This window comes from Heterocephalus glaber, unplaced genomic scaffold, assembly GCF_053883595.1.
Source record: "Heterocephalus glaber isolate CG9 unplaced genomic scaffold, H.glaber_assembly_v1.0 deba00001608, whole genome shotgun sequence".
Taxonomy (NCBI): Eukaryota; Metazoa; Chordata; class Mammalia; order Rodentia; family Bathyergidae; genus Heterocephalus; species Heterocephalus glaber.
The window spans coordinates 31,455,967-31,469,190 of record NW_028258379.1 but is presented as its reverse complement, the minus strand read 5'-3'; the positions used below and the strand labels follow the sequence as shown (position 1 = coordinate 31,469,190).

At 36.4% G+C, this 13,224-nt stretch overlaps 1 protein-coding gene across 1 annotated transcript in view; it reads left to right on the top strand.

Annotated features, from left to right (window-relative positions):
- Window positions 1-13,224, top strand: part of Unc79 (unc-79 subunit of NALCN channel complex) — a 231,959-nt gene that overhangs the window by 134,334 nt on the left and 84,401 nt on the right. Inside the window, 5 exon segments of the mRNA XM_087195499.1 lie at window positions 1,478-1,546; window positions 1,549-1,658; window positions 4,077-4,278; window positions 4,893-5,072; window positions 6,489-6,554. Coding sequence (XP_087051625.1) covers window positions 1,478-1,546; window positions 1,549-1,658; window positions 4,077-4,278; window positions 4,893-5,072; window positions 6,489-6,554 — 627 coding nt within the window.

Here is a 13,224-nt window from a genome sequence, read left to right as displayed (position 1 = left end):
GAATGAATTTGGAAGTATTGCTTCCCTTTCAATTTTGTCGAAGAGTTTGTTTGTTTATTTATTTATTTATTTATTTTGGTACCGGGGATCGAACTCAGGACCTTGCACTTTTGAGGTAGGCAGTGGCACCACTGAGCTAGATCCCTGCCCCATTGTTGAAGAGTTTAAACAGTAATGGCAATAGTTCTTCTCTAAATATCTTGTGGAATTCAGCAGTGAAGTCATCAGGACCCAGGCTTTTCTTAGTTGGTAAGTTTTTAATTATGTTTTCAATTTTGTTGATTGATATAGGGTTATTTAGAGGTTTTAGGTCTTCTTTATTCCATTTTGGTAATTCATATGTATCTAGAAATTTGTCCACTTCTTCTGTGTTTTCTGTCTTATTGGTTTATAGGTCCTGGAAGTAGGTATTGATGATCCTCTGGATTTCTGCTGGGTCTGTTGTAATTTCACCCTTTTCTTTCCTAATTGCATGGATTTGGACCTTTTCTTTCCTTTTTTAAATAAGGTTGGCTAAGGGTTTGTGAATTTTGTTCATTCTCTCGAAGAACAACTCTTTGCTTCATTGATTTTTTGTATCCTTCTCTTAGTCTCCATTGCACTGATTTCTCCTCTGATCTTTATAATTTCCTCCCTTGAATGAGCTTTGGGTTTGTCCTGCTTTTCTTTTTCTAGAAGCTTGAGATTCAGCATTAGGTTGTTTATTTGAGCTTGCTCTGTTTTCCTACAATTTAACTTCTTTGTTTCCTATCTTTATTCCTTTTATTTCTTTCTCTTTTCTAATTGCTGTGGCTAATGTTTCCAAAACTATATTGAACAGGAGTGGTGATAGTGGACATCCATGTCTTTGGCTGTTGTAACATCTTAATTCACATGGCACTATATTGTTTTATTAGCTATGTTAAGTAAGGCTATACTTTAAAAATGACTGGAATAATTTAATGTAGCTTTAAAGAATAAGTAGAAATTTATCAAGCAAAAATATAGACACAGAAGAAATATTATATGACTTCTGCAGTCTCAGAAAGTATCTGTTTGGTTTCTCATTTTACAACATGACCTACTAAGAGTGGTGTAGGGGCCCAGAAACCATATCCAGGCCTAGTGTGCACCCCTTTTCTCCCTTGATAGTCTGCAGAACTTCCATGGATTGGCCACAGAAATGAACAGAGAGGTATTTCGAGCAGTTTAAAATGTAGCTGACTGCTAAACAAAGAGAAAGACTATTGTAAAAGTGTAAAAGACAGTATTAAACCAAGCCTGCCTGACAGAAAACTACTGGACTGAATAGAAACAGTCTTTGCTGCATAGAAGAAATTGAACACTGGACAGGGTGGCAGGAGAATTTCCTTTTGGTATTTAAAATTGCCATGTGGGGGCCTTGAGTTGACTTTTTCTGTGGGTTCAGTTTTCAGACTATCTAAATAAATGTCAATATACATGCTTGCATTTTGTCCTCGGTTATTTTTCATTGCAGTGGAAAAAGTGGCTGTAATTTGTAGGTTTCTGGATATTCACTCAGTGACCAAGAACCACCTCCTGAAGTATTCCTGGCACATGCCTTCTGTTGCTTTCTGACAGCTGTGGAGGATGTCAACCCAGCAGTGGCTACCAGGGCAGGCCTCCTGCTTGACACGATAAAGAGGCCAGCATTGCAGGTGACATGTGATAAGTGTTATTTGCTTTGCAGATGTCTGTGTCAGCACCATTGAATCATTGAGTTGTCAAATTTTTTGTCTTTTAGTCTTTCTATAATAAAATACCATAAGTACAACAGCTTATAAAAATAATAGAAATTTATTCACCATAGTTCTGGAGGTTAGGAAGGCCAAGATCAAGGGGTTGGAAGATTCAGCATCTGGTGAAGACTCACTTTCTGGTTTATAGATAGTGCCTTTCACCATGTCTGAGGCTTTTTTTTTTTTTTAGTAGGAATACCTCTGCCCACAAGATCTAATTATCTCTCAAAGGCCCCAACTCCTAATAGTATCCCATTAAGGTGGAAGATTTCAACATATGAATTTTTTAGGGGGACACAAGCATTTAGAAATAAGCACATAAATGCATTATATTGATGATGATGATAATAGTGGAGATTTGTGTGTGTGTGTGTGTGTGTGTGTGTGAATGTTCAAATGCATGTTGCTAAGTTATAATAAAAACAAAACACAAAAAGAGCTTCTTTGCCAGAAGCTCTCCCTATCCAGTGGAAATTTTTAAATTGGAAAAAAGAATCCTAAATCTACACTTTCATAAAAGGTCCTTTTAGTGGTACTTTCATTTCAGTCTTTGTCCATAGTTCCTATCACTTTTGGACGGATGAGATTATTATATACCTTCTTGTTGTATATGTATATGACACGTTTCTAAACTAGGCTGGCATTTCCTGTCGTTAGATGTTAGATGCTAAGAGAAATCAGATGAATTGCAGTATAATCAAAGTAAAACATGAGAAGGTGATATGCTGCCCAAATGAAATGTCACATATTAAAGATGGAGACGTGAAATATGAGACCTGGGTATATTTATCTTTTGAGTCTCTTTACTTATAAGTGATAAGCTGGGTCTCCAGGAGAGAGAATGTGACTTATCCAAGTGAGTTAGTAAGAAAATCAAGAATAGAACCTCCAGTTTCTCTACTTTGATACCAATGTTATTTTGCTCTTATTATTAAAACTAATAATAATGGCAAGAGTTATTATTTGCCAAATAGATACTATATTGCCAGGGAAGTATATTAAAAGTGTACCATCTGGGCCGGGGATCTAGCGCAGTGGTTCTGCTGCCTGCCTCACAAGCGCAAGGACCCGAGTTCGATCCCCGGTACCAAAAACAAAAACAAAAGTGTACCATCACATGTTACCTTATTCCACCCACACAATAATCTCTTTGTGTTCCCATATCACAGATAGAGAAGCTGAAGGTTAGAAAGGTAAAGTCACTTTTTAAGGGTCATATAGCTAGTAAGCAAAACAAACTCAGGTCTGATTTATAATAAAATCCATATTTTTAACTCTGTGTGTGTATGTGTACACACTGGTTCCCAAGTGCAAGGGTTCTTCCTATATTTTAATACCTATAAGCAAGGACAAACTGTTCCAGATGTGATAAAGTGTAGGGCTGTGCTGCCGGTGGCGTGTCTTCACTTGTAAATCCCCTATTGGTCTTCTAGACAGTCCTCTCTGTCGTTTTAGTCGGTATTGTGTGTCCTACTCTTGCTGAGGACCTGGGACGTGGGAGGCATTCATTAGATGACAGTCAGATGAATAAATGGGATGGCTGAGGAATTATAATTTTTAAATTTCAGCCAGTTAAAAAGAGGAGGAACGGCTGGGCATGGTGACACATGCCTGTAATCCCAGTACTTAGGAGGCTGAGGCAGGAGGATTGCCCCAAGTTCAAGACCAGCCTAGGCTACATAATGAGTTCAAGGCCACCTTGAACTACAGAGCAAGACCCTGTCTCAAACAAAGGGGAGAAGGATGCTAGACTAATGGGCTAGAGAAATGGATGCTGTCTTGATCCCAACCTTCATTTTTTTAACAATCCCTGTTCCACTCACATTCCAAGATGACAAGGTAATTTTATTTTCTTTTAGAACTACACTGTTTAGGATTGAAATGAAATTTAAAGGCTGTCTTCTCATATATTCTAAAATGTAGCTTTAAAAGAATGGTTTTGGGGGCCTGGGATTTAGCTCGGTGATGCCACGACCTGCCTTGCATGCACAAGGTCCTGAGTTCAATCCCTGGTACAAAAAAAAAAAAAAAAAGAATGCTTCTCTTACTGAAAACTGTGGACATTAAAAAAGATATTCTGGTTGAGATATTTAGATTAAGTGCTAATTATTTAATGCACTAAAAATCAATAACATACAAAAATTCAAAAGATATTCTACAATTAGAAGTTCTGAATTTCTCCTACCAATACTTTACATCAAAAATATTTCAGTTGGATCATTTTACTTATAAGTATGGATGGAGGAGGTTGCTTTGTTTCATTGATTGTCCATAGTATATTGTCTTTGAAGTGTCTTAGACGTTTACATCTGATTTTCTTTCTTTCCTTTTTCCCAGGGTCTGTGTCTTTGTCTTGACTTTCAGTTTGATACTGTGGTTAAAGACAGACCCACAATATTGAGCAAGCTTTTACTCTTGCATTTTCTTAAGCAAGATATTCCTGCTTTGAGCTGGGAGTTCTTTGTCAACAGATTTGAGACGCTTTCTTTGGAAGCTCAGCTACATTTGGACTGTAACAAAGAATTTCCTTTTCCTACAAGTAAGTAGAACACAGACTTTGTTGTAGACAGCCATAGTTCTTAATCTTGTTAGGTAAGCAAAAGACATTTGGCATGTAATTTAACTTCCCATATGGAAGATGATATCTTTCTTGACTTCATGTACTCAATTCATCAAATTTTTATTGACTATCTTTTACACTAATCCATGAATTTAAGTATATTCTGGCATTACGAAATCTGAATTCTTCTGATTTCCTTGAAGGCCTATATTACCCATTTGTGACTGCAGGTTCCTTAAATATTAATCAATCATTATGTTTCTAATGTTTGGGAGCAATTTTGTGGGATATATTTTGCGATCTGCGTACTCTTGTATGCTTGTTAATCACTTGATTGTAATTCTAAATAGATGGAGAAAAGATTATAAAATTAGATAATTTAATTTTGTAGTCTAAACAGAAAAATGATAGTGGTGATAGAGTAGTCATGATTTTCTTCAGGTAAGATTCATCATAGAAAGAGATGGATAACTCATGCATCTGTGCAAGATGTCTTTTTATATCAAAACTGTACACAGGTGGATTATTTCAAACTAGCTTTGTGACATAGCAAGGAGAGGATGATGATAACCTTTTAAATTCTTTTCAAAAAGCTATCACTGCTGTGAGGACCAATGTTGCTAACCTCAGTGATGCTGCACTGTGGAAGATCAAGAGGGCTCGCTTTGCAAGGAACCGCCAAAAGAGTGTGCGGTCTCTGAGGGACAGTGTGAAAGGGCCCGCGGAATCCAAGAGGGCACTCTCCCTCCCTGAGACCCTGACTTCCAAAATTCGTTGAGTATCTTCTTCCATTAAATTTGTTTAATGTCTTTCTGAGGCTGGCTTGTCTTGTTGAATGTTCACAGAGTAGCAGATTTAGGAAACTGAGCTTGTTCAACAAGCTTGGCTTTCAGATTCCCTAGAAAATCACCCTGGGGTGTAAGTGTCACGAGTGGCCCTTTCTAGTTGGTGGGTATAGCAAAGCCTTGATCCAACAATAGATTTTATTGAAATGTAGAAGGCAGCATATTCACTGATGCTTGGCATGAAACTTAGAAGCATTTGCCCTTCAGTCCTAGAATCTGAAGGTTTGCACACCAGCCTTGCAAACTAAGTGCTTTCTGGATAAAAGATAAACGGCAAGACCTTTGCGGACAAGAGGCAGCGCTGAAATTGAGAAGGCATTTTCTTTTCTTGCATGCTAGAAGCAGCCGTACCAATAATGGTTGTTTCTAAAAAGAAAAGGTTGAATTTCTACGCAACTTCACCAGATAATTTACAAATAACACAAGCTTTGTTGTAAATTAAAAAGAAAATTTCATATATACTTGTTTTATAAAGGTCTTTTTGTTGCACTTTTAAAGAGAATAAAATTTTCCTTAAATTATCAAAGGACTAGATAAACTCTAATGTTTACCAATGGCCCATGAGTGACAAATAATTAAAAATTCATAGCCAAATGACCATGTTAATGAATAAATATATTTAAATATATTACTAACTTATAAAAACCATTAAAAGATTTAATCTTTAAATGACATCTATGAAATTAATAAATGACATCTAAGACATTATTCTTGTCAGAAATGGAAAGGTTTGCTTTTCACTGGCATTTACTAGGAAACAGCCTTATATAACATAATCATTTTAAAATCATAAATATGATTTGATTTTATTTATTACATTTTTCTCTACTTTATGCTAAAGTATGGGAATGTGGTATTCTGAAATTTAGAAGAGTCAATGAAAGCCCTTTAAGTAATTGATAACTCAGTTTTTCCAGGGAGCAGAGATGATCAAGGTGGTCATTTAAGAATAACCTACAGTAATGTGAGAACCTAGGAAAAGCTTTTTCAGACCCTAGAAACCAATACCTAGACAAAATAAATTATAATTTTTATATGAGATTCCCAGCTTGTTTATAATCTAACTAATCAGTTTGGGGTATAAAGTATATATTATTATTTCTTGTTAATTGGTTCACATGGCAGTTTTGAAGATTAAGAACTGAAGCAACATTGAAAGGATCTTTTTAAGATCCAAATAAAACTACAAAACTTTTGTTGCATAGACATCTTTTCTGTGTTGGTAACTGTAAGTAGGAAAGCTAAACTTGCTCTTAGTATCCAATGCAGTTAGCACTGAGTATGTTTTGTAGGCTCAAGTTGTTTGTAATGTTTATTTAAATAGAGTTGTTGTTGATTTTTAAGCTGTGAGGTTGACCAGGCAAGAGCAGTCTGCTCCAGCTCTCGGTGGGACACCTGAACAGACACCAGGTGGGTACTTCTGACATTGAGGGGCTGTATGCAAGTGTCTACCATAGGTGGACAAGATAAAGAATTTGGTGTCTCTAAGTGGACCATAGTGATATCCTTAGGATTTGTAAGCTCAAAAGCATCTTATCCTAGATGCTCAAGTGTTGGAGCCCCTGAAATGGCAATTCTTTCCGTCTTATTCTCAGCAGATGACTTTTGATCCCACTAACTTTTGGTCCAGTAAGAAGCATCGTATTACCTGAGTATGAGCATCTCCCAGAGAGCAAATACAGCTAGAACTATACACAATACTTGTATTTGTATGTGTATTTACACATAGAAATATTATATTCATATATATCTGCTATAGGCAAAACATACATTTCATTTACATTTGTAAAAGTTATACATTTGAACCACCATCATCTGCTCATTCCCTTAGCCATTCCTGATTTGCAATTCTTCACACATTTCTGTTTCTCAGAGAAAGGAGGAATTCCATTGTTTAGAGGACCATAGGATCATATTCAGCATGATATAGTGTAATTTATCATTGATTTCCATATTGCAATTTATCATGAGCATCCTGAGGATTGAAGAGACATTGACAAGGTCATTATGACTCAACATTATCCACACAAATGGTGTCATTATTCACTGGGAAGATCAGAGAGGCTCTGAATACCTGCTTATTTGTGAAAAACAAACTTGGTACCTACCACCTATGCATCACACTACAGAATGTTTCATTTTTTCATCTAGGTATAGTTTTAAGATAAACTTTCCAGAATGCTAGTGATCCTCTCAGAAAGAAAATTTCAAGTAAGAAGACTTTGAAGATAGTGTGTATTACGTGTTACAGAAAGGACCCCTGAAAGAGAAGTCAGGAGTAGGAGATGAGAAGAGAGAGAGCCCCAAATGTCGGGAATGCAGATGGCATATGGTGGCCGAAAGTGTATTTTCTCTTTTAAAACTGTTGAGAAAAAAGGAATAGCAGGCACTTGGCAGAGTCCCTGTACCTTGATTTATATATTATTCGTGTCTCTACTGTGCTGTGATTAAAAAAAAGAATAGAGGGCCAGGGACTTAGCTCAGTGGCACCGCACCTGCCTCGCAAGTGCAAGGTCCTGAGTTTGATTCCCAGTACAAGAAAAAAAAGAATAGAAGTAAGAATTTCTGATCCTGAGCCTCACTGGAAAAGTGATATCCATTCAGTAACTCCCAGCAGGCCTTTTTGAGGTTGTTCTTATGTAATTTCATAAATTTTCTTAATTTTATTCCAGCTTGTCTTTTTCTCTTAAGGCTTCGCTGAAATGCTAGTCTTTAATTACCATTACCCATTTTGATCTAAGAAAAGAGTCCCTTCCATCTCTGTGGGAAAACATGTACATGTGTTTCTTGAAGTTAAGAAAAGCCTTCAAGCATCTAATTATCCCATCAAATGACCAGATGGAAAAGGGATAGATAATAGCATTGTTTAAATTAAATATGAAACTAACATTTCTGAGAAGGTAATTTACATGACACCCTCATAAGTAAAACTTGCTTAGGTTTGGAAACAGTAAGGTCAGATTCAAACTAGTGTTCCATTTTTTTGCGCTGGACATTGAATGTTTTAATTTGGAAGAAAAACAGGCCAGGATAATCATAAGATTGTGCAGGATGGTTTAAAATAGTAATTAAATGGAAACTGAAGGACTTGCTACTTAAGGAACATACTTTTGTATGGTCTAAGTAATGAGGTCCTCTGTGCAGACCTCTTATTGACTGGGCCTGAAATAAAACATGTTATTAAATTAAGCAGCAAGACTTAATTTTAATTGCTGTTTAGGCTGAACTTTCTTGGCTGTGTATACCATTTATGCCTCTTTGATCTTAACTTTTATATAGGACCCACAACGAATAAAACAGAAAATTTTATTTTCTATCAAAATATACTCTGCAAGGCTTGTAAGGAGCCAAATTCCTCTGTGATTTTTATGAGTCAAACCAAAGGCCTTTGTACATATAAAAACATTCATAGAATGCTATGGCTGAGACACTAGAGATATACTAACGTTCTCATTTTACAGAAGAGACTGGGTTTTGCACAAAGGAACAAGTGTCACAAGCTTGTTGGTGACAGACCTGGGTCTCAGGCCCAGAGTTTCTGAATGTTCTATCTATAAGTCATGCATGGTTAATTCTTCTAGGATTTCAGCACCTTTTTAAAAATCCCAACTAATAAAATACAAAATATTTTGAAGTGCTAACCTGAAATCTGTGTAATTAAATATAGGGAATATTTTTGCGGATGCTGTGAGATCCAGGGGTTCTTTGTCTTTGGATACTTAAAAAATTAATGTTGAAGATTTCTTGAATATAATCCAGCACAATACTGAACAAACACTATCAACCCAATGAACACAAGGTGCCTAATTATATCTTGCTTTTTATCCCCTGGAATAAATAATTAAATGATAATAGGTATATAATAATAATATGATATTTCATATATGTATAATACCTCTTTATTTAAAAAGAATATTTATGCAAATCACCTAACTTTGATCTGTAACAACTCTGGATATATGCAAGGTATTAATTTTTTACTTTACATACAGACAGGAAAACTGACACTGAGAAATTAAATACTTCTGCTTAGGAAGCTTGTTGAAGGTCACATCTGACTACTTTGTGACAGGCCTGATACTCGCATTCAGAAGACTTGGCTTTCCTTTTTTCTGCTAAAACTACCTCTTGATGAATTGGTCTTAGGGTATTTCTGCCTAGTGGGACATGAGGGCACCAGTCTGGCTATGGAGTCAGGCCTGCTACAGTGAAGCTTAAGCCCATTTTTGTCTAGAGCAAAGGACTTTTCCCAGTTTGGTTAGAATCCCTGGTTGGCCCAGAGCTGACACAGTCCTCAGAATACAGCAGTTTTCCAGTTCTGTTCTAACCTGTGGAGAAACCTGGAGTTCTCTTGTTCCACATTGTATGTCTAAGGGTAGGTGCCCAGCATAACTCTCTTGTACTGACCTTCCTTGCCTCCTCATTCGTGTCCCAGGCTGGCATTCCGAATAACTTCTTTTTGGGCTCTCTTTCCTTCTACAGATAATTAAAAATTCACTAGCTTTTAAACTTACAGAATACCCATTGATCATTAAAGTCCAAATAATTGAAGAGTACAGTTGATTTTATAGGAATGCTCTTGTTTGAAATTATATTTTTAGGAAATAAATTTTTTTCAGCAAACATTTACTTTCTACATGTTCTACCAGGATAAATGAAGAATACTAAGATGGATCAGAACTTTTTATATTTTCATCTTGCTTATGGTTAAATAAGGGAGATAAATTATGACCACCAGTAAATTCTCATCTAGAGTGAATGTAATGGCACTTAGGGTGGTTGGTGTCAAATGCAGTGGGAGGAGAGTTATCTACCAGCTGGGGCAATCAGTGACAGTTTTGTAAACAGGTGGCTTTTTAACCAGGCCTGGATTGATGACAGGATATAAATACATAGTGATAAGATGTGGGATAGGAAGGGAAGAGGGTAGAGAGAAGGAGCAAAGAGCATATGAAGTTAGCTTCGGGCACCAGCTTTCCAGTCCCCCCTCCCCCTTCTTCTTTTTCTACCCCTCCCCCCTCCCTTCTCCTTCCTCTCCTCTTCCTCCTTCTTATTTTCCTCCTCCCTCTTCTACCCCTACCTCTTCTTCTTCCTCTTACTTCCCCTTTCTGCTTTCTTCTCCTCCAAGCCTCTTTTCTTTCTTCTTTTATTTTTATGATACTAGGGATTGAACCCAGAGCCTTTGCCCCAAGCAACATCCCAGCCCTTTTTGTTTTTATTTTTTGTTTTGAGCCTTTCTATGGCTGTACACACACAACAGAACTGCTAAAAGTGGAGCTTTAAGATAATGAGATATTGAGATCAATGAGGCAATATAATTGGAGCTATGGGCAAAATGCAACCTTATTTATAGTGTTTGAACATTGGTTTTTCTGGACCAAATGCAGAGTAAGCTCGTGGATGGAGTCCTTGCTTCTTCCAACTAATTGTTACTTGTTGCTTTGACAGAGGAGTCAGTGGGTCAACTTATACAGAACAATGTTCTCTGTTTTTCTAGTCATTTCCTTACTATTTTGGCACTTCATCAACTTTTCTCTTATATAGAAAACAAGATTGGAAATTTTACTTGAGTTCAGTGCACTTCGACACTTACAAGGAATAAGGATCTATTATGTCAGACTTAGTGCCGTATGCTGTGAAGGATATAAAGATGGATGAAACATAGCATGTGCCTTCAAGGACTTGATGGTCAATAAATGAAGAAATAAAATGTTCTGCCTTGCATAGTAGTTCTCTGCCACCTGAATGTTAGGAAATGCTAAAGGAAACTCTCTATTCTTCTCTTTTTCCCCTCCCATCTTCCCTTTTTTTCTTTTCTTTGGAAAGTAATGGAATTTAGGGATCACATCTAATTAGTGAGGGTAGGGTGGACATATATACTAAGAATGGCTTGCTGGGTCCAGATCCACATAAAATGTGGAGGGAAGAGGTGGGGCACCACTCTCCAGGTGAAGAAAGCACTGTGGAACGAAGACGCAAAGGTGGGTCTACTCTGAGATCCACAAGTAGCCCAGCTTACAGGAATGGGAGCATTCTGGGTGGAGTGACAGGAGACAAGTCTGGAAAAGCAGATCCTGATCCTGCCTGGTTTCTTTATAGCATTGTCTTCTACTTTGGAGTTTCAATCAGTTATTCAACTCTGTGGGCAAGCCATGGTGGACTCAGTCCACACTAAAGTTATGGTAGGGACAGCACTGCTCTGTGATTATAAGGATGCCTATGTTTTTCTTATAGAAATAATAAAATCAAACCTCAGAACATATTAAATTGCTGTAGTTAAGATGGATAAAGGAATTTCATATACTAGAATTCAAAACTAATACTAATAATTCAAAACTAATAATAAAAATGATCATATCTTAGAGAAAATATTGTAGGTATTTAGATTTAAAATGGAAATTCATACTTTTAATGTACAGTTGAAAGAATAACACTATCTTTATCAATATACACTTCAGCTTATCACTTATCATTACACTTCAGTTTGTCTGCAGCTCATTTTTCTCAGGGAGCTGGTTAAGTGACTCTTCTGTGTGAAGAGTATCAGTTTATTATTATTTTAAAGAAAGATGATAAAGTGCAGACTCACAGTGCTCATAATGGGAGGGGTAAACTCTTTATTGGAATTATAAATTTTTAAAAATTTGTTTTATTAGCTCATTCTTTTTTTAGTACATTTAATGGTTTGTTAAAGATCATTCATTACTATTTAGGGAAAGCAAGTAGGAGCAGCAGAGGGCACTCCAAAACATTGGAGATCAACGAAGATGAATCTACAGTGAGATTAGGACATGTTGGAAATGACAATCATTAGGAAAATATCGTTTGCTGGGAAAACATAAGGCTACATACACTTTAAAAAAACACATACATTTGTAGTAGAAATAAGAGTTTTGGGGATGTTTAAGCTGGAGTCTGATGGCTTATTTTCTAGACTTGACTCAGGATAGAAAAAATGGAGGCAGGGTACTAGTTGGAAGCTCCCTTTCTTCTGTACTGAGATCCTTAGATTCCCAGGGCTGTAAATCAGAGGTACAACTCTCTCTCAGATATTTCCCACTTCCATTTTTTTTTTAACTTTGTGATTTTGAAGTCTAGTCACTTTGGATTTGGAGGAGCCAGTCAGGTCTGAGTGATACATGCTCTCCTAAACCTTGCACCCCAGAGCTAAAAGGAATTGAATGTTAATACTATATTGTAGTAGCCATCACTTGCTGCTACAATAATATTTGACCCTCCAGGGAACCTAGATTCCCACACTTGCCACACTCTTGGCCTAAACTTGCCCAAAGTACTAATGTTCCTCTAGTTGTAAAGTAATACTGTAGAGGGGAAAAAATCAAAATAGATATTTTTCAATACAGAAAAGAGAGTTCTCTAAACTTTTCTGTTTTGTTTTACAAGTATTTACATAGGTATTGTTTTTGGCCAAATTCTATATTAAAATGTTTAATATAATTACAATATACAGTGATGCTTCATATTTCCAGCCTCTTAGTGTTCCACATAAATTTATTTCTTTTCTGATGCATATCTAATAAATAATATTAATAATTTATTGATTACTCTCTGCACATGAAACACTGCAATAAATTGTTAGGTTTCATTTGAATAAAGTATATTACACATATTTATTCCTTCATGAACAGACTTGACGAGACAGAAGATGTTAGTATCCCAAAGTCACACTGACAAGTATCAAATGATTTGCCCCACATCAGAAGCGTTTAGACTAAGTTTATTCTGCTGCCTCTTCAGTCATTGTCGACTATCCCTTCTCAGCTTATCATTTTTGAACAGACAAACATTATTCTGATCATCTAGGGAAACTAGATAACCAAGCTTGTTACCTTATGTGCAGGTCTTAACTAGTAATCTCTGAATTTGACATTACGTTCATGCAACTGTCCCAGAGAAAAATGTTTGGGCTTCAGAGAGCTAATTTCTGTAGTCCATGAAAATATTTCTTATATCTTGCTTATTTTGACAATGTCCTGGAAGATTGATATTTTCCTAGATTAATTGAAGAGTCAGTGGGTATAAATTGCTACCTAGCTGTGTTGCATCATTTTTACAATAA